General features: G+C 34.5%; 1 protein-coding gene across 1 annotated transcript in view; it reads left to right on the top strand.

Annotated features, from left to right (window-relative positions):
- The window catches only part of TBC1D8B (TBC1 domain family member 8B), a 59,893-nt gene extending 38,858 nt beyond the window's left edge, over positions 1–21,035 (top strand). The window contains exons 9-19 of the mRNA XM_039879067.1: positions 3–44; positions 975–1,260; positions 2,141–2,270; positions 2,783–2,881; positions 12,188–12,256; positions 12,427–12,667; positions 13,427–13,492; positions 14,953–15,036; positions 16,078–16,134; positions 18,413–18,510; positions 20,076–21,035. Coding sequence (XP_039735001.1) covers positions 3–44; positions 975–1,260; positions 2,141–2,270; positions 2,783–2,881; positions 12,188–12,256; positions 12,427–12,667; positions 13,427–13,492; positions 14,953–15,036; positions 16,078–16,134; positions 18,413–18,510; positions 20,076–20,471 — 1,568 coding nt within the window. The 3' untranslated portion in view covers positions 20,472–21,035. The remainder of the gene's footprint in view (positions 1–2; positions 45–974; positions 1,261–2,140; positions 2,271–2,782; positions 2,882–12,187; positions 12,257–12,426; positions 12,668–13,426; positions 13,493–14,952; positions 15,037–16,077; positions 16,135–18,412; positions 18,511–20,075) is intronic.
- The last annotated feature ends 1,045 nt before the right edge of the window (positions 21,036–22,080 follow it).

Below are 22,080 nucleotides of genomic sequence, written 5' to 3'. Positions count from 1 at the left end.
GTGTGAACGAATGTTGCCTGATTATTTTAATCATCGAATTATTGGTAAAAAAAAAAAAAAACACATAAACATATACAAACACATATTTCTTTTCCAAATAATGTGTATGCCTGTTGATATACCTATCAAATGGAAGAACTTATCAGTTAGGTTTTAAAATATATAAAATGCAAGCAATATCAAAATGTTACATTCACTGACATACTCAAAGGAGAACTTTTTGTACTGGGCAGTGATTGGGAAGATTATTTAATATTTTGCTTTTTAAAAAAATAAAGTACCTGGTCTGTCTCTTAATAAAAGAAGTTTACTATCTTCATATTGCTAAAACAATGGTAATCTGAAGCATTGTGAGCTACTGGAAAATTTTTAGTAATTTCTTGTGGAGCGAGTTATTTTAATCAGATTAAATGATTATATCAATTCACATTTCTGTGAATTATATAGATATTTGCAAGGTTTGAAAGAAGGATCAAGTTCTTGGTTTCTTAATTGTGTAATATTTTCTTCAGTCATCAAATGTTTACACTATAGTCCCCTACTTTAAAACCATAGGTGGTCTCTTCTTTGTACCCCCACAAGCCTTCAGTATCATGGTTAAGTCATTGATTCTATTGTCTTTCATTGTAGTTATCTGTGTTTTTATTTTAAATTCTACTAGATATTATGGTTTTTGAAGATGAGACCATTTCGTTAATTGGTGTCTCTCTTATATCACCTATTACAGATTTTTACATATAATAATTCAATAAATAATTGTTCAAACGAATTTGAATTGAGTTTCTCAAGTGCTTCTTCATGCAAGACACTGCTAGCAGATAAGGAGATATGTGAAATATAGAAAAGGCACTGAAGAAGTTCATAATTTAAAGAAGAGAAATTAGATATATCAGTATACTAATAGAAGTGGGAAATATCAGAAACAAGTCCTTTTGAAAGGTGTCCATTTTTAAACTTCTTTTTATGTTCTCCAGGTGCCTTGGTAGATCAGGCCGTCTTTGAAGAACTTATCAGGGATCATCTTCCCCAGCTGACAGAACACATAACCGATATGACATTCTTTTCCTCAGTTTCTCTTTCCTGGTTCCTCACACTTTTTATTAGTGTGCTACCTATTGAAAGTGCAGTGAATGTGGTAGATTGTTTCTTCTATGACGGAATAAAGGCCATTTTACAACTGGGATTGGCAATACTTGACTATAATTTAGACAAACTACTGGCATGTAAAGATGATGCCGAAGCTGTAACAGCTTTAAACAGGTACTATAAGAACCACAATATTTAAATCTTGAGAGCCCCTTGGAGTTATGTTGTTCAGTCTCCTTATTTTCCACATGAGGAAACGAAGCCCTAGAAACTTGAAACAATTGGCTTAAGGTCACAAAACTAGTTGAATGGAAAAGCTAGGTCTAAAGTCCACTCCTCTGTTTTCAAATAGAATATAACAAAGTAAATCACTTTGAAGTAAGCCACTAATATTGTTGATTCATTATGCCGGAACTTTCATAGTCCCAGTTTGAGCTATTAAGTGTCACTGTATAAAAGTAATTTGAAGGGGTAAAGGTAATTGATAATGTTAAATATCCAGTGGGGGAAATTGTTCTGGTTTCCAAGCATTTTCAATCAGGTAGGCTGAGCTTTATTTCCTTTGAATGCTGCTTTGTATTGGAGCACATGTGGTGTATCTGTGTGTATACACACAATGTATGCATATGTTAAATGAATGAGTGTTGTAAATGGTGCATCAGATTCCATTATGTACAGAGTAAAATATGAATGCCTCACTCTAGCATTTAGAATTCACTATGTGAAGACCTCAATGTACCTATTTTTAACTTATTTCTCCTTACATGCCTCTAACATACCCCATATTCTATCTTGACTGGGCTATCTGGTATTTGCTGAGTACTCTCTGAGTATGTTTGCTTCTATCACACTCTCCTCTCTGCCTCAAATAATTTCTTCATCTCATTCACCACTTCTGTATTTTCCTAATTCCATACCATCTTCAAATTCCACTTCTTTTAATGCTAACTCTTGTCCTCTCAGTTGAAATTAACCTCTAACTAGGGAGAAATTAGCTGTCATTTTCTCCTATTTTACTTCTACTAATTCTTATATTACTTTCGCTTTTCGGCAGGTTCTTTGACAGTGTCACTAATAAGGATAGCCCATTGCCTTCAACTCTTCAGCAGGGTTCAAATGTGAGTGATGAAAAAAGCAGTCATATTAGAGTGGATATTACAGATTTAATTAGAGAGTCAAATGAGGTAAGTTTTTTAATACCATAAATATAATTACATAGCATTTAAAATGATCACTATACTATAGTTATATCTTTAGTAGTATATTAAGAGTAAGATAATAATACAAGTAAAGATGTAATTTAAAATACGACTTCACTTTAAAAACGAGTGTTGTGAACTATTCCTAAGTTATATAGCCTACTCTGCTTCCATTAAATAAAACTGTATTCATTTATTTTCACAAATAATGACCACATTTAAATATCACTGTATAAAAAAAGTGAAAATTATTCTTTTCTTGGAGTCTAAAAATTTTACCAACGTTCTTGAAGTTAGTCTAGACACATAGTAAATGGTATTCTCTTCAGTGAATATGTAGAAAAACGTGGAAAGTAAAATTTTGCATAATCGCTGAACAAGTTAAGAAAATAGCTACAAGTGGAACCAAGGCCTCTGAGAATTGAGTCTCATGAAATTCACTTGTAAGAGAAGTAAATATTATGAATGAGTATCTACTGAAATCATATTTCTTGCAGAAATATGGTAGTATTCATTGTGAAGATATACACAGCATGCGCTGTCGAAGTAGATTGTATGTGATACAGACCCTAGAGGAAACAACAAAGCAGAATGTGGTGAGTATCCACCCAAAGGAGAAAAACTAATTGGTATAATATTTTCTTCAGCTTCCTTTAAAAAATTGTTCTATGTAAAGAAAATAAAAATAACTAAACTTTTGAGCTAGATTTTTGCCACAGCTTAGCTTACTATAAATTTTTGAGAGGAAATAAGTTATTTTATTCTAATTAAATTATGCTGGTTTCTCAACATGTTTTGTGTTACTTGACCTTCGATAGTGACTGCTATGATATAGACATTTAAGCATAACATATTTATGATGTGATTTATCATTAAGAACAGCTGACCTACATAATAGTTAAAGCCACTAATACATATTACTATCCTGGGGTACCTAAGATAAAGTGAAAAAGCTATAAAACAATGTGTTTTTAGTGTCTCCTTTTTATTTTATTTATTTACTTATTTTTTATTTTTATTTTTTACACCTATAGCATTGGTCTTCCTAGGCGGTCTCCTATCCAAGTACTAACCAGGCCTGACCTTGCTTAGCTTCCAAGATCAGATGGGATCGGGCTTGTTCAGGGTAGTGTCTCCTTTTTAATATTTGGATGACTACATAAGAAGCTGTTAACATTGGTTTCCTCTGGTGAATGGAATTAATAGATTGCTAACCAGAAGAGGGAGAGTTTTACTTTGCTGTATATATCCTTCTGTGCTGTTTGAGTGTTCATCATTTGCATGTATTGTTTCTGTAAATCTACTTTTTAAAGGCTAAGTCCTTGGAGGTACAACTCTGAGAAGACGAACATTCCTGAAGATTCCATGTTTAGATTTCAATTAGATCAGTGAAGTTACTATGACATAATTAGCATAGAGCCCCTCTTGTTTTAGTTTTTATAAACTTTTCAGATAATACTGAAGTAATACATGTGCATTATAAATTATTCAAACATTCCAGAAATGTAAAAAAGTAAAGGTTCCCTACCCCAGAACCAGTATTAAAGTGACTCGGCATATATACTTATAGACCTTTTTTCTGTGTATCTATAGACATAAATGTTCATGGGGGGGGTTAATATAGTTTTTTTTTAAATGAAATCATACCAGTCACCTTGTTCTGCAACTTACTTTTTTCACTCAAAAGTATATCATGATCATTACATGTCAGTACATACAGATCTACCTCAGTTTCCTTAATGTACTGAAGAGTATACCATAGTAGAGATATGCTATTCTTTATTTAACTATTCCTTGTAGATATACATTTAGTATTATTTTTTTGGCTCTTATAAGTAATACCTTATCCAAGCATCCTTGCCTATTTATTCGTACACATTTGTAGGAGTACTTCTGTAAGGTGGATTCCTGGAAGTGCAAGCTGGGTCAAAGGGTTTGCCCATTTAAAAATGACAGGTCTTGGGACTCTTTACAAGATGGTGTAGAAGGTAGAGGCTATGCACACCTCCTCTAGTGACCACACCAAAATTTCAACGAAACTACAGAGCAACCAGTACACAGAGTCTCCTGAGGTCTGCCTGAGCAGAAGCTCCACACCTAGGTCACCTCAAATAACAGGTTACCTCAAAATGGTAGGAGGGGTGGAGAGGCAAAATGGCCCAGTTCCACAACTGCGTGTGGCGATCTAGAATCAGGAGGGCTATCTTGGCTGCAGAGCCCCTTCCCCCACCTGAGGAGTGAGGAGTCCCAACTGTACACTGGGCTCCCTAGATGAGGGTTCCAGTGCCAGGAAGAGAAGTCCCCACAACCTCTGACTGTGAAAACTAGTGGAGGTTGCAGCTGAGGGAGACAGAAGGCTGCAGGAGTCACAGACATTCCTCTTAAAGGGCCCATGCCCAGCCTTACTCACTGATGGACTCATTCACTCTGAGCTCTAGTGCTGGGGCAGCTGCCTGAGGGGTGCCAGGGACACAGGGAGGAACTGAGTTGTTGGGCTTCAGGGCAAGGGCTGGAAGGGCGGCTTTCTCCAGGACAGAGGTTCTGGCAAAAGCCATTGTTCCTTTGTTGAGCCCTCCCCTCTCCTAGCCTGTAGACATAGGTGCCATTAACCTGGATAACACAGGTCGCTCCACTCAGGGGATTCCCTGAGACTCCGCCTCTCCCAACTTGTTTGCCCACCTAAGCCACTTCCAGTGATTTATTCCATACAAATGGGCTGTCTTGGCTCCTGCTGCGAACTTTCATAAACTCTCTCAAAGGCTCACAAAACCCAAAGCAGCAGTATCTGGCCTTGGCGTGCCCTGCACCTCTTGTTGAGCAGCCCCAAGCCCTTCACTAGTGACAGCTGGCCTTGATTTCTGACTTGGCCACTCAAGGCACCTATAAGCAAGGCCAGCATGGTGGCAGCCATCTGCGGATTGCGTGGTGACTCTTCCCTGGTGGCCTTGGGGATGCACAGGCTGTGGCTGAACTTGGCCTGCAGCTAGACCCCTCCCAGGGTTGTGCCACTGGGCCCCACAGCACACATACTTCATAAAGCTACTCTACTGAGACCAGAAGTCTTAGGAGCTCTACTTAATACATAGAAACAGGCATAGGAAGGCAGCCAAAATGGGGAGACAAATGGAAAGAAGTATGTCCCACAGGAAAGAACAAAGCTCCGGGAAAAGAATTCACCAAAATGGAGATAAGGAATATAACAGATGCAGAGTTCAAAACATTGGTTATAAGAACGATCAAGGAACTTAGGGGAAGGGTAGATGAACTCAGTGAGGACTTTAACAAAGAGATAAAAAAAAATGGAGATGGAAAACATAACAGGGGACCAGTCAGAAATGAAGAATACAAATCTGAGATGAAGAGTATATTAGAGGGAATCAACAGAGGGGATGAAATGAATGATCAAATCAGTGACATACAGGATGGGGTAGCAGACACCCAATCAGAAAAGCAACAAGAAAAAAGAAGCCAAAAAAATGAAGAGAGTTTAAGAAGCCTCTAGAACAACTTAAGGCGTAACAACATTTGAATCATAGGGTGCCAGAAGGGGAAGAGATAGAGCAAGGAATTGAAAAACCTGTTTGAAGAAATGATGGAAAGCTTCCCTAACCTGGTGAAGTAAATAGAACTACAACTCCAGGAAGCACAGAGAGTCCCAAACAAGATGAACCCAAAGAGGCCCACACCAAGACACATCATCATGAAAATGCCAAAGGTTAAAGACAAAGAGAGAATCTTAAAAGCAGCAAGAGAAAAGCAATTAGTTACATACAAGGGAGTGCCCATAGGCTTGACACGAGATATTCAAAGTGATGAAAACCGAGGACCTACAACCAAGATTGCCCAGTAAAGCTATCATTTAGAATTGAAGGAAAGATAAAGAGCTTCTCAGACAAGAAAAAGCTAAGGGAGTTCATCACCACCAAGCCAGTATTACAGGAAATGTTGGAGGGACTTCTTTAAAAAAAAAGAAAAAAAAATGTATCAAAAGTCTAAGTAAAGAATGGCAATAACTACATATCTATCAACAAGTACTTCAAATGAAAAAGAATGAAATACTCCAATCAAAAGATAGGGTAACTGAGTAGATGAGAAAACAAGACTCTTCCAAATGCTGACTATAAGAAACTCACTTCAGGTCTAAAGACACACACAGACTGAAAGTAAAGGGATGGAAAAAGATATTTCATGATGGGCCTAGAGGGTAGTGTGCTGAGTGGAGTAAGTCAGATAGAGGAAGACAAGTGCCATATGATTGCACTTATGTGTGGAATCTAAAGAACAAAGCAAACAAAAAACAAATGTATAGATACAGAGAACATTTTAAGGGTTATCAGAAGGGAGGGGTTTGGGGGACCAGTGAAAAAGGGGGACAGGTTTAAGAAGTACAAATTGGTAGTTACAAAATAGTCATGGAGGTAGAAAGTATAAGTTAAAGAATATAGCCAATAATATTGTAATAACTATGTACGGTGTCAGAGGGGCACTAAATATATCAGGATGATCACTTTGTGAGTTATATAGATGTCTAATCACTATGTTGTACACCTGAAACTAATTAATATTGTATGACAACTATAACTGAAAAAATTTTTTTAAATATTTTAAAAATGCTTAAAAAATAAAATTTTTTTTTGAATTTAAAAAATGTCAGGTCCTGTCAAATTATCTTCTAAAAGATTCATACCAAATTATAATCCCACAGTGTATAAGAATTCCCTTTTCCCCACACTTCCACTAGCATTAGATATTTAAAATCTTTAACTTGCACCAATTTGATAGATAAAAAATCAAATCATACTTTTTATTTCACTGATCATGTTTATTAGCCTTTTTCATTTCTTAATTGCCTGTTTGTAGCCTTTGCCCATTTTTTGGTGAGGTTGTTTGTCTTTTATTGATTTGTAGGAGCTTTATATAAGTGATATTAATTCTTTATAAGTTATATTTGTGGCTAGTATTTCCCCTTCATCATTTTCCAATTTTCTTTAGAGTGTATTCAGAATATGTTTGTTTTTTTTCAAAATCATATGCATTTATTATTATTTTTTTTTTTTTATGGTGACATTGGTTAACGAAATCCAATAAGTTTCAGCCGTACACTTTAACAGTAGGGCATATATATATGTTTACACTGTGTGTTCACCTCCCAGTTAGATTTTTTTCTGTCACCACATATTTGACCCCCTTTACCCTGTCTACCTTTCCCCTCTCCCCACCCCTTCCCACTCCCCTCTGGTAACCACTAGTCTATTGTCCATGACCATGAGTCTCTGTTTGTCCTGTTCATTTGTTGTTTTTAGGTTTATATCCCACATATAAGTGATACCATGTGATTTTCAACTTTTTCTATCTGACTTATTTCACTTAGCATGAATATTTACATTTTTAATACACCTAAAGTATATATTTCATTTGTAGTGTGAGATAGGACTCTAATGGTATTTTTTTTCAACTGAAACAGCCCATTGTTTGAATACCATTTATTAAATAGTCCATCCTTACTGTACTCTGCCCTTTTCATATGCTAAATACTTATATACATACATGAATTTATTTCTGGAGTCTCTTTTTTCAGCAACACCACCACACTGTTTTAATTACTGTGGCTTTATAGTCCATTTTGAAATCTGGTAAGGCTTTTGAAAAGTTTCTAACATCCATTTTAATGATGTATTTTTAGATATACTTTAGTAAGTATTTATAGTTTTTATCATATGGGTCTTATACATTTCTTGCTGGGTTTATCTACTCCTATGCATTTGATGATTTTGTTGTTAATATGAATTAAATCATTTTTTCCTTTACATTTTCTAATTTAAAAAAAATATTTTAGTTTGAAGTATACAGTACATTGGTTAGAATCTATATAATTTATAAAACAATCCTCCCAATTACTCCCTCCCTCCCGTGACCCTCCACCTAGCCAGCATATTAATGCTAACTGCATTCCCTATACTGTGCTCCTCATCCCCGTGACCATCCATCAGCTACTAATTTGTACATCTTTAACCCTTCACCTCATTCCCCCATCTCCCAAGCCCCCCTCTCCTCTTTCCATCACCAAATTGTCCACTATAATTGTGAGTCTGTTTTTGATTAGTTTGTTCTTTTTATTCCTTAGATTCCGCATATAAGAGAAATCATATAGTGTTTCTTTCTCTGTCTGACTTAAATACCTTCTAGGTCCATCAATGTAATATCTTTTTCCATCCCCTTTTAGTCTGTGTGTGTCTTTTAATCTGAAGTGAGTCTCTTATAGGCAACATGTAGAGATCTTATTTTCCTTTCCATTTATCCACTATATCTTTTAGTTGGAGCACTTAATTCTTTTCCATTTGAGGTACTTATTGATAGGAATGTAGTTGTTACCATTCTTCCTGTTTTCGATACATGTTTTTTTCTTCTTAAAGAAGTCCCTCCAACATTTCCTGTAACACTGGCTTGGTGATGATAAATTCCTTTAGCTTATTTTTGTCTGGGAAGCTCTTTATCTTTCCTTCAATTCTAAATGATAGCTTTGCTGGATAAAGTATCCTTGGTTGTAGATCCTGGGTCTTCATCACATCGAATATTTTGTGTCAAGCGCTTCTGTCCTGCATAGTTTCTTTTGAGAAATCAGCTGCCAGTCTTATGGGTGTTCTCTTATAGGTAACTCTGCTTTTCTCTTGCAACTTTTTAATATTCTTTCTTTGTATTTAACCTTTGGCATTTTAATGATGATGTGTCTTGGTGTGGGCTTCTTCGGATCCCTGTTTTTGAGGGATTCTCTGAGCTTCCTGGGGTTTTATGTCCATTTCCTTCACCAGGTTAGGAAAGTTTTCCAGTATTATTTCTTCAAACAGCTGTTCAACATCTTGATTTTCTACAGGTATGCTGATCAGATGGATATTTTGACCCTTAATAGTGTCCCATGTGCTCCTTAAATTATTTTTATAGTCTTGGCATCTTATCTCTTGCCATTCTGATTGAGTGTCCTTGGCTTTCCCATCCTCTAGATAGGACATTTGATCCTTTTCTTTATTCATTTTGTTCCTTTTTTTAATTCCATTTAATATACTTCTCATTTCGGATAATGTGTTCTTCATTTCACACCGGTTCCCTTTTATAATTTCCATTTCTATTTTTATGTTTTTTATCTCTTTGTTGCAGTTCTCTACACTTCCCAAAAGTTCATTGAGCATCTTTATAACCAGTGTTTTGAACTCTGCATCTGTTAGATTACTTGACTCCATTATATCTGGATCTCTGTTTTCTTCTCTCATATGGTTATTGCTTCTTTGTCTTCCCATTTTGACTGCCTTTCTGTGTCTATTTCTATGTATGAAGCAAAGCTCCTAAGTCTCTTAGGTCTTATTAGTGTAGATTTGTGAAGTAGGTGTCCTTGGCACAGTCCTGAGAGGAGTTTAGCTGCAGGCCAAGTTTAACCCAAGCCTCTGCCCTTCTGGGACCACCTGTTACGATTCAGCAAGCAATCCACAGATGTTGTGCTTATAGTTACCTCAAAAAGCTACACCAAAACAAACAAACAAACAAAACGCAACACCAGAAACCAAGGCTGCCTCCAGTGTGAATCTCAGCAAGGAGCACCTGACTTGCTGAGGACACACCTGGATGTGGCTTGCGTGGGGCCGTGAGTTCGGGGAGGCGGGGTTTCAGGGAATCCTCTGTGCTGAGAGACCTCTGTTACCTAGTCTGAAGACCTCACAGCAATGGTGGTGTTGTTTCTATGTACTGGGAGTGGGGAGGGCTCAACAGGGGACAGCGGATATCGCCGGCACTTTTGTATGGAGTGAGTCTCGCCTAGGCCCTCTGACAATGTCTCCCTGTAAGTCCCTGGTGCTCCTTTCACACAGCCCAATTGGCACTGGTTCTCAGAGCGAGCAGGTCTGTCACAGTGAAAATCCGCTCATGGACTCAGCCCCTTTAAGAGGCTTTTGCCACTGCCGCTGCCGTAGCCTCCATCTCACTCAGCCACTCAAGACCAGGCAGCCCCATGTCCTCGCCCCATCCTACCTTCTGCCGTTGCAGGGCGATTTTTTGGATTTCTTCCTAGTTGTATAGCTTGTTTATCTGGATTCCAGGCGATTTTTCCTTGCTGCTGTTCCTTGTTTCCATCACAACTTTGATTTGGTCGCCAGAGGGATGAACAGAGCCTCTGTCACCTGCGCCATTTTTCCCCTCTGACATTTTCTAATTTGGTTTTTGCAGTGTATACAAAAACTATGGGCTTGTATATGTTGCTTTATTAAGTGGCCATGTTACTGACATTAGTTCTAATATTTTTTTCGTTGAATTTCTCAAATTTTATGAATAGATAAGCATATCATTTCTAGTCTTCGAGTTTTGACACTTCCTAATATTTATACCTCTTTTAGATATGTGTATGTGTTGTTGTTGTTGTATTGGGAAACATTTTAAGAGAAGCATTGAATAGTAGCAGTGGAAACAGACTTCCTTGTCTTATTCCTGAATTTAATAGGAATACCTTTAGTATTTTATTGTTAATTATAATGTTGGTTGTTGATTTCTGAAGGGTGCCCTTTATCAAATTAAGGAGTTTCATTCAGTTTCTAGGTTAAAAAATTGGGAGCATTTCTTTAAAATCAATATTGACTAAACTTCGATCAAATGACTTTTCCATATCTTGAGATTGTATATTTCTCTATTTTATTAATGTAGTAAATTATATTAAAGAACTCCTTAATATTGGAATTCTATTGGATTCTTGAATGAATCCTTTTTAGTCATGTTGTTGATAATTTTGCCAAGTAGTTTAGCTAGGTTCCGTACATTTATGTGAAAGTGACATTACCTTATAGTTTTCTTACTTTCTTTTTGTGTGTGTTAAATTTAGTTTTCATATTAGAGTTCTGCTCACATCATAGAATGAATTTTGGAATAAGTCACATTTTTTATGTTCTGTAATAGTGTAGATCACACAGAAATTTTCGTTACTTGAAATTTTGAGGAAATGAGCCTTTAAAACCATCTGGATCTACTGCCTTTTGATAGGAGGCAGGTCTTTGATTACCTTTTTAGTTCTATTTAGAACTTCCTCTTCCTGAATTAATTTTGGTCATTTATATTTTCCTATAGAATTATTTATTTCATCTAGACTTTCAGATATATTGGCATAAAGCATATGGAATTCGTTCAACAGATATTTAATACCACCTTCTATGTGCTGGATACTTTTAATGACCTCTTTAACTATGTTTCTATTATCTTTTTCCTTCTCAAAGTTGTTTATTTGTAATTTTCTTTTATCCCACTTGCAAGATATTTCTCTATTGTACTTATTTTTTCAACTAACCAACTCTTTGTATTATTTATTGAATCTACTGGTTTTTATATTTCTCACTTCTTTAATTTTAGCCTTTATCTTTACCCTTGCTTTTAAATTTCTTAAATACCAAAACCATTGTGCCATTAGTTCTTATTCTTCACGGAGTAGGATAAAATTACATATTTTCTAAGCTTACTACTTTTTGGATTACGTTTTTTGGCGCAGAAAGGGAATGCATATCTCCTAATGCCTTTAAAGTGTTTAATGCCAACCCCACATGATGAACTGACACATTGCTTATGTGGCAAGTGAGGAATATATGGACTGAGACTTAGAATACTGTTGCTTATATTTTTAGACATTAAGTGGCTGTTCTTTGGCAGTGATTTCTGGATATGAAGAGATGAAGGTCAAAGTACATATACCAGAGGAGAATTCAAACTGTAGTCTATGTACAACCTTTTTAAAGGGCAAAATAGGTGCATTTACCTTTGTTATTCCTTCTCAAAGTTAGAAGAAAAATATTTTATTCTGCCACAGGGAGATTTCGAAATGAATTCAAAGAGACTTTTCTATACAGTTAAATTCTAAATTGCGTTTCATCTTTTTAAAGTTGCGTGTTGTATCACAAGATGTGAAACTGAGCCTTCATGAATTGGATGAACTTTATGTCATCTTTAAGGTACTGTTCTTCTTTAAATGAAAAATAATACTCTTTTAATAGAATCATTCCGCAGCCACTCTTAAATATTTTATCTTTAATTATTTTAGTAGACATGTTTAAAAGAAGAAATTGTTATGAAATTACTTTTTCTGATTTAATGACTTTCCTTTTTTATTTGTTTTTAATAGAAAGAGCTGTTTTTTTCTTATTATTGGTGTTTGAGTTATCCAGTTTTGAAGCACCATGACCCCAGTCTGCCATATTTGGAACAGTATCAGATTGACTGCCAACAGTTCAGAGTGTTGTATCACTTCTTAAGTCCCTGGGCTCATTCTGAAAACAGAGACTCACTAGCTTTATGGACATTCAGATTGTTGGATGAAAACTCTGACTGCCTTATAAACTTCAAAGAATTCTCTTCTGCAATTGGTAGGATGATGTCCAATTTTCTTTTCTAAAGCAAAAAAAAAAAATGAAAGTACCCCTAGAAATATTTAGTATTGCCTATTATTGCCAATTTAGTCAGATTTTTATCAGCCTGAGTTACATTGTCTCCAGCTTTAGCAATTACTGGACCTTCTTCTATGTGGGTTGCTAAATCTAAGTATGTTGGTCTCATTTAGCCCCAACCCTTCCAGAAAAGCAAGCTGTTAGATATGGATGTTTTAACAGTTAACACGAAGGAAGAGAATGTCCCAATTTTCCTACACTCAGGCAAATGGATACTTCAGGAGGACTTTCTCCTGAAGTAAAAAGTCCAACCACATAGCCTAGGAAAGTAGTAGAGAAATATCCAACAAACATGTTGTACTGGTAGATGGGCCACCAGTTAGTTCTATCATTTCTTTTTTTCCAGAGAGCCCAGCATGTTTTCTTATCAGGGATTGCTCCCTTAAAGAGGAGTTTTCTTCTCAAATGAGGCATAAGGCCATATTTAAAAGCAAAAGGAAATATGAGATTGGGGGGAGGGAGAGCAGCATTTTATCACTCTGATAATGAGTATTTTGCTTACACACTAGGAAGAGAGAATCTGGCTGACCGGGTGGTCGTTTAACTGTTAGCATGAGTAACAGAAGGTTTCTGAATTCCTATTCTTAGCTAATATCTATATCTTAATCAACCTATTGCTGGAATCAATTGAATGTTCTTTGGATATGTGACTATTTGCAATTGAATTTTATTGAACAGATATAATGTACAATGGAAGTTTTACTGAGAAGCTTAAGCTGCTTTTTAAGCTGCATATTCCTCCAGGTAAGAGTTTAACAGTCTATGATGTGCAGGAGTTGATTCCATTTTAACAAGTATAATTACAGATGTAATTGTATTTTAACAAATAACATAATTTCCAACATGATATAAGGTCATTCTTTTATTGTGGCCTATGGATCACACTACTAGTACTTTTGCTGATACAGTGAAATCTATGAAAGAGTGTCTGTGACAAAGGATTAACAAGTTTTCTTCCTGTTAGTGGTCAGTTTAATGATCAAGAGTTTGTATATAAGAACTACCTATCATTTGAATATTGGTATAATGTTGAATTTTTATTGTTATATCAGTAGAGAGTAGAATTTAACTTCAGACAAACTGCAAAACGCGTGAAACACTACAAATTATTCAGAAAAATAAGACCAGGCAGCAGGGATAGTGAACATTTGGAAAAAGAAACAAAGCAAAAGCTACCATTTATTGAGCACTTGCTCTGTCAAGGCATTTACTTTATATGCATTCTTATATTTAATTCTCACAATATCCCTGAAAGGTGGTATTATCCTTGCAGTTTTGACAATAAGAAAACTAAGAGTCAGAAAGACTGAATAATTTGCCAAAGATCACACAGCTAATAAATTACATAACTGGAATTCAAACTGAGGTCTGACTCTAAAGCTCAGGTTTCTTTCTACTCTGCTATACTCCTCAGTGTTACCACACTGTTCCAGTTTACAATAAGTGTTTCCTACTGACCTTAAGAGACTACATTTTGCAGGCCTGATCCATATTTTAAGAAAACAGTCTTAGGCTTTAAACTAAAGGAACATGGCAAAAAGTATCTTTTAGCTTAGGTAAAGTAATTCACAAAAACAAACAGCTTTATCAAAAGCTGCACCTGGGATCTCTTTTAGAGTCTTCCCAGGATAGCCAGGAACCATTCTTTACCAGACCAAAAATCTAAAAGCCATCTTTAACTCTTCACGCACTCAGATCACAAACACAGCAAAACAAAGGACAAACAACTTAATCATTTAATTATGAAGGACTGTACAGTATCACATCAAGTTGCTGTTAAAATGTCTGATATTGTCATGTAATTAATATGCTTCCAGTAGAAGGATTAAAAATTAAAAAAAAAAACAACAACACGTATCTGTTAGAGCACTCGACTTCATGTTTTCCTTATCATTGAAGATCTTAAATAACTGAGGTCACATTTTCATAGATTTCCAAATGCCAGATTTTCTTATTTCAACTTGTAATGGCTCTCAGAAAACTATTAAAAGGCAAGTAGGAGAAATAATGGAACTCAAAGTGATCAAGTACTTCTTGTTATTTGGTATACAATACAGTAGTACCACTTCCCCGTTTCTTCACATGTCTGTCTTTTACAGAAACCCATTGTTTAACCCTCTGCCACCAGATTTACTTGACCTATTAAAGGACATATTTTCTGTCCCTCATTATTAGTAAATGTGATTTGGGTTATCTGTTTTCAGCTTATACTGAAGTGAAGTTCAAGGACCCTTCAAAGGGAGATGAACTTTCCGAGGAAGAATTACTTTATTTCAGTCAGCTCCATGGTAAATATCTGTTCAAAAAGGTATCTCTTTTGATGATTAGTCACTCATAGAGTTCTTCCAGGCTTAAATATTCTTTACCCAGCTACCACTGGTAAAAGTTGGGTTAATTATACCTTATTCTTCTTTTGTGCTACCAGAGCACTTAGCACAGTGCTAAATGTATGGTAAATACTCCATAAATATTTGACTGATTGACTAAACAGCATTTTGGGTTTTGATGTATGGAAGTTCTTGTTTACTGAAGAATTAGAAAGAAAGTGCATTTTGTTCCTACTTATGTTAACAGAAATTTCTAAAATGTATCAGATCATTTTCATGCCTTGTTAAAAATACAATGAAGACTATAGAATCTTTGATAATTGAAGGACATAGCTATTATTCAGAGAGTGAATACTTATTATAAATCACTGTAGGTGTAGGAGACAGGGATGAGTCTGTCTCCAAAACATAATTTGGAAGTGTTCTGAGGTCATTTTTGTGTCTTTGCTTCTTTTTCATAAACATGCATGTCTTATATAGGGATAAGTCCTGATTAATGTATGTTTATGGTTACCATATATTAGTGTTTGGACAGTAATTTTGAAGAGACTGTACAAATCATCTAGTCAAGTCTCTTAATTGTTTAGATAAGGGCACTGAGTAGTGACTTGTGCAGGATTTCACAATGAATTATTTCCACAATCAGGAATATTAGCTCAGTACTCTGACTTCTAGTAAGATTTTTTTTCCTAATAATGAACGTAATACAATTTAATTTGAGGAAAATCACAAAGAAGAAAACCACCTAGAAATAAATACTTAATATTTGGTATACTTCCTTCTAGGATTTTTTTTAATATGGATTTTCCTCTAGTGTTCTTTTTACTATAAAAGTTCTTGAATAATTAATTGGTCTTCTAATGATAGAAGGTCAGATCAGCTAAAATTTGCTTGCTGAATTGAAGAAAAGAACATGTGCTTGTAAATCTATATAAAATACTTTAATTTCAAAAGATATTTGTTAAATATTTTACAAAACGTGTTTATCTTCTTTCCCTCTAGTTTCTAAGCCTGCAAATGAGAAGGAAGCAGGATCAGTAAAATCCAGCCCTGAAAAAGGTACTATGATCTAGAAATATCATTTAGTATATTAAGTTATCATTTTTGTAAATATGGTTAACTACACAAAAGAGAGAAGCAGATTCCTTTTAAAGGCTATTGATTTGTCCCAAATGGTTTTTCAGTTCCTCCATGTTAGTTTAAAAATTTATTCTTTCTTCTCTTGATACTTAAGTCTCAGAAGTTATAGAAAGTATAGTAGTAAATGACCCATAATCATTTAATTTGATTATTTTAAAGATAAGTATGTTTAATTACAAAAGTAATAGATAATCCTTGTAAAAGAAATTTAAACAGTACAGAAGTTCTCATACTCCCACCCAATACCACCCTGAAGTAAACATAAAAACATTTCGGTTTATATCCTTTCCCATTTCTACATATACACAAACATATATAGACATCTCTCTTTTTTTAAAAAAAGAAATAGTCCATAAATGTTGTTCTACAGTTTGTTTGTTTTTTTTTTTTTTTGATTTTGTGATGTGTCATGGATATCTCCTGTCAGTACATTTGGATCTATCTTATTATTTTTAATGGTTGCAGAGTATTTCATTGTTTGGTTGTACCATAATTTATTTTAATAGCCTAATGCTGATGGACATTTAGGTTGTTTCTAATGATTTATATTGCAAACTATGCTGCCACAAACATTTTTTATGCTGACATTTTAGCATATTTTTACACATTTCTTTAGGATAGAATAAATTCATAGAGGTACGAGAATGCTGGATCATCAAGAATATGTACATTTAATATTTTGATAGAGGCTGTCACATTGCTCTCCAAAAGACTGTCATTCTTTTTATATTTTTGAGTAACAGTTAAAAAATAATTGCTGAAGATCTATTTATTTATGACAACTTCCCCAGCTAAGTTGTTCAGTATACCCATCTAATTTTCTAAGAGATTTAAAGTTAATTATTAATGTCACATTAATATCATCTTGATTAAAGTCTTCAAAGGAATGAATGAGTAAGTAGTTTTTCAGCTTCTGAAAAAGAGCCGCCATAGACCACTTTAGTATTTGCATATTAAGAGTATCATATAGAAGCTATTTTAAACTTAGCAGTATGCATGAGAACATATACATGAAATCATCAAGCCAGGGTGTACTCTTTAATCTAAAATACATCCTTTTCAGCCTCTCCTCACATCTTCCCTAGTCCCCAAGGTTCCCAAAGTAAAAGTTTTAGTTTAATGGAAATAGAGAAGTATCCTGAGAGCTAGTAGGTGCAATAAAAGGTATATTCAGATAATTTCCTGAATTTAAAAAAAAGGTAGAATCTTATAACTCAGTGAAATACCTTTCAGTCATAACTATTCTTTTTGAGATTTGGGAAAATATAGTGGGTTGTTTATTATGAAATGGGTTTTTTATTATTTATTTTTATTTTTCAATTAAAGTTGAGATTCAACATTACATTGGTTTCTGGTATATAGCATAGTGGTTAGACGTTTATATAATTTGCCAAGTGATCCTCCTGATTAGTCTAGTATTCAGCTGGCACTATGCATAGTTATTATAATATTATTGACTATATTCCCTTTATGGAACTTCACATCCTCATTACTATTTTGTAACTACCAATTTTTACTTCTTAATCCCTTCCTGTTTTTCACCCATCCCCTCCCCAACTTCCCTTCCATCTGGCACTCACCAGTTTGTTCTCTGTATCTCTGAGTCTGTTTTCATTTTGTTTGTTCATTTATTTTGTTCCTTAGATATAAGTGAAATTATATAGCATTTGTCTTTTCTCTGTTTGACTTATTTCACTTAGCATAATATCCTGTAGATCTATCCATGTCATTGCAGATGGTAAGATTTCATTTTTTTGTTGTTTATGGTTGAGTAATATTCCATTGTATACACGTACCACTTCTTTATCCAGTTTGTTGTTGGGCACTTACGTTGCTTCCATACCTTGGCTATTGTAATTAGTACTGCAGTGAACATAGGGTGCATATATATTTTCGAATTAGTATTTTGGTTTTGGGGGTGTAAAGACCCAGAAGTGGAATTGCTGGGTCATAAGATAGTTCTATTTTTAACTTTTTGTGGAACCTCCAAACTATTTTTCCATGATGGCTGTACCAATTTGCAATCCCACCAACAGTGCAGGAAGGCTCCCTTTTCTCTACATCCTTGCTAACACTTGTTTTGTTTTTTTTGTTTTTTGTTTTTTTTATTGATGATGTCCAATCTGACAGGTGTGAGGTGACACTTCATTGTGGTTTTAATTTGCAATTATGAAATGGTTTTATTTCCCTCATTCAGGCAAAGGAAAAGTTGATATTCAAGCATACATAAGTCAGTGGCAGGATGAGCTTTTCAAAAAAGAAGACAATATTAAGGATTTACCAAGAATGAATCAGGTATAGTACTTTCAAAGAAAAGATTCTAGGTTCTTGTTTTTATTTTTATGAATGTGGATGTATTCAACTCTAAAATAGCTAACATACTATTGCAGAAATAGTTAAACAATCTGTATATCATTTCTAAGTTACAGACAAGCACAGAAGGGGGGGATCAAATTTTTTTTAACACTTAAATGCATCTAGTGTTTCAGTGTAGGTCCTCTGCTGTGACAACATTTGTACCTATAGAAAAGATGGAGATACATACACGCACACGCACACGCACACGCACACACACACATACACATATTTCAGTGTTTTCTCTTTCCAGCTTTATTAGAAATGTTTATTTATTTAGTAAACATTTTTAGTGCCTACTAGATGACATGCCCAATTGTAGGTACTAGGAATAAAAAAATTACTAAAATAGGTTACACCCTGGAATTCTAATATCTTGTATTTGATTTTTTTTGGTTTTGCTTGTTTTTTCTCTCTTCTTTTTTTTCTTTTCTAATATCTTGTATTTGAATCTGCTCAAAATGTACTAATGACTGGTATTGATAGAATTCTGCACTTATCTCTCTCTTACACACTACTCAGCCAGTATATATTCTTATATTTTTTAAATTAAAATTTATTGGTATAGACACTGAGGATTCCCAGAACTTTACCAATGTGAGAACTATCAAATAATTTAGTATTTCTCAGTGGACTAGGTAATTTGATAGCTGAATACATACGTTTTAAAATGAATCAGTAAGATGTATTTATTCTAAACTTTTTATAAATAAACTACAGACTATGGAAAAAGAAGTAAAACAAGTTTGGTACAATATATTTTTATGAAGTATATCTTTTGTATTTGCTTTTTATTTACAGATAAACTTTTCTGGTAGAATTGACTTATAGGACTCTTGCGTTAGAAATTTTTTTTTTTAAATTGACAGATATCTTCTGGGAATGTTTATAGATTATCCAGGGGCAATTAGCAAACGATCCAGATTATTTTTCTACTTGGGCTCCACCTCAGCCTTTAAAGAGAAACATATCCAAATGGGCTCTTTAGAGCTACCTTGGACTACTAGATAGGTCCCAAAACATTCTTCCCTAAAGTTTAGTTGTCCTAGTTGAGCTACCCACTCTAGCCCTTTGAGGAGACCAAAGGGATCTCATCTTAATCTTTTCATTAAAATTGGTTAATGAATGAATGATCCACACATAGAGAAATATGGGACTTTGTCTAATTAAAAGTTCCACCTAGCATTGAAGGAATGGTGGCAGGCAAACTGTGCAGAAATCATTATGTGTGTGTGTGTGTGTGTGTTGATATGTATGTATGTATGTATGTAAGTAATATACTGCTTTTAGGCAACAAATGAGATGACTTAAATGGAATTCTTTTCATGATTGATACCCATCTTTCTAAAACCAAGATTAATTCAGGGATCAGTCATCAATTTTATAACTTCTGTGGTGAGGGTTATATGGTACAAATTCTAAATAGGAGACAATTCACTTCTAATTTCTCTCTATATTTGCTAAATCTAACACCGAATGTGATATTTCTAACTTGTGTCTTCTAGTCACAATTTATTCAGTTTTCGAAGACCCTTTATAACTTATTTCATGGAGACCCTGAAGAAGAATCATTATATCAAGCCATTGCTGTTGTAACCAGCCTTTTGCTCAGGATGGAAGAAGTTGGAAGGAAACTACATAGCCCTACATCATCAGCCAAAGGATTGTCTGGTACAGTTTGTGCTTCTGGAGGACCCAGTGAGGGGAAAACAGAGAGCAGCTTGGATAAAGATCCCTCCTTGCTCAAGGAAGAACCTCAGTGGTCATTTGCATTTGAACAGATTCTTGCATCTTTGTTGAATGAACCAGCATTGGTGAGGTTTTTTGAAAAACCCATAGATGTAAAAGCCAAAATAGAAAATGCAAAAACCTCTCAGTTATGTTCTAGAACCAAGATGTAAATCTCTTAACAGGAATTGCCTATCAGACAAGTTTACTAAGATTCCTAGTTGTCAGTTTCTGGGATTAGAAATCAGGGATTTATCTTGCTACCAATGTATTTAAAGGTTTAAAAAAGATATTTAGAAGAACAATGATTCATTCCTTTGTGGTAACCTCTAATTTTGATATCCTCCAACAAAAATGTACTTTTTATACTTCACAAGATATGCAATATCAGGAGAGTATGCTAATTGGTACCACCGGAGGGCACCACTATGTCACTTTTAGTAAGGAAATTACTAGTTTGTGCTGCTATTTACATATGAATTACTGATAATTTGAAAATGTGTTATGTTTGAATTTTAGTGATGATGATATGTAAAACTGATAAATGCTGCTTTCCAAATTGCCTCAGTCCTATTAGAAAGCTTTAGAAAACTAGGCTCTTAGATTTATAGCCTTAATTATCCACAAGATTACCATATGGCGGGCGCTCATTTTCAACTTATCTAACTGAAATAATATTAACTTTTTAAAGCAAATCTCATCTGGTCTTCTAATAATAAAATGGTTTTATTTTTGTTTTTTTGTTTGTTTGTTTGTTTTGTTTTTTGTTTTGTCTTTTAGTAACTTCTGAATTCTCCCTACCTGAGAAGTTCAGAAGCTACTTACTCATACTTCTAACTCTGTTACTGATAAAAACAAATCAAGAACTCAAAGCTCGGCTAATATAAGGGAAACCAATATTAGATTTGGACTTAAGCTAGATAAAGCCAGCTTTTTTAGAAGGGTTAAGAAATAGTTCAATTAACTGTATAGGCCTCTCATTAAACTGAGAAATTACTTGAAGTTTTTCAGAGCACTGCTGTTTGTGGTATTTGTCTCAGAATAGCTTGTGACTGCTTTGGTTCTAGGATTTTCACCAGTCATGTTTTAAGTTACATTAGGTAGACTGAGTTGTTTTAGTCTGGCAAGTTCATAAAGTTTACTTGTGTATAATGATTGTTAAGGTAATGTATAGCATTGGTGGTATCTGTCTAAAAAGTTTTGACTATCTGATTTAGATGTATAATTTCTATATACTTATGCTGCTTATGTATCAGTCATTGCAGTGAAAGTCCACATAGAAATAATTCAGAAACGATTTGCTGAAACATTTTAGAGTTTAATAAGTTTATATGTGAAGTACCACACATCTGCTATTGTACAATGATTGATAAATTAAAACTGCAGTAGCTCTAGAAAGACACAGGGCTCTATGCTTATATACGAAGTCACTATTGCACATACTTTGTTGACTATTTTGTAAATTGTATTTACAAAAAAGATACTTTCTTAAGAGCATATGTTATTACTGTTTGATATGATTTTAAAGTCAGAATATTGATGACTACCTTAGTATTATATTGTAGCCTAGGTTAATTAAAATTGAATGCTTAAAGAGATTTTTGAGTTGCAAAAAGATTATACGTGCAAGTTTAAAAGACAAGCATTTATTTTCTGAGTCTGCAGGAGAAATAAGCTAAACACATAGTTTTATAGTCGCTACCTTGTTAAGCAAATGGGTTGTTCTTAATATTAAAAATCTTATGTAGCTGTGTTAAACTGAACCAGTGCATTACACCTTAT

This window comes from Pteropus medius, unplaced genomic scaffold (genome assembly GCF_902729225.1).
Source record: "Pteropus medius unplaced genomic scaffold, Ma_sr-lr_union100, whole genome shotgun sequence".
NCBI lineage: Eukaryota > Metazoa > Chordata > Mammalia > Chiroptera > Pteropodidae > Pteropus > Pteropus medius.
Note: the sequence above shows the minus strand (reverse complement) of the source record. Positions and strands in the feature narration are given on the sequence as shown.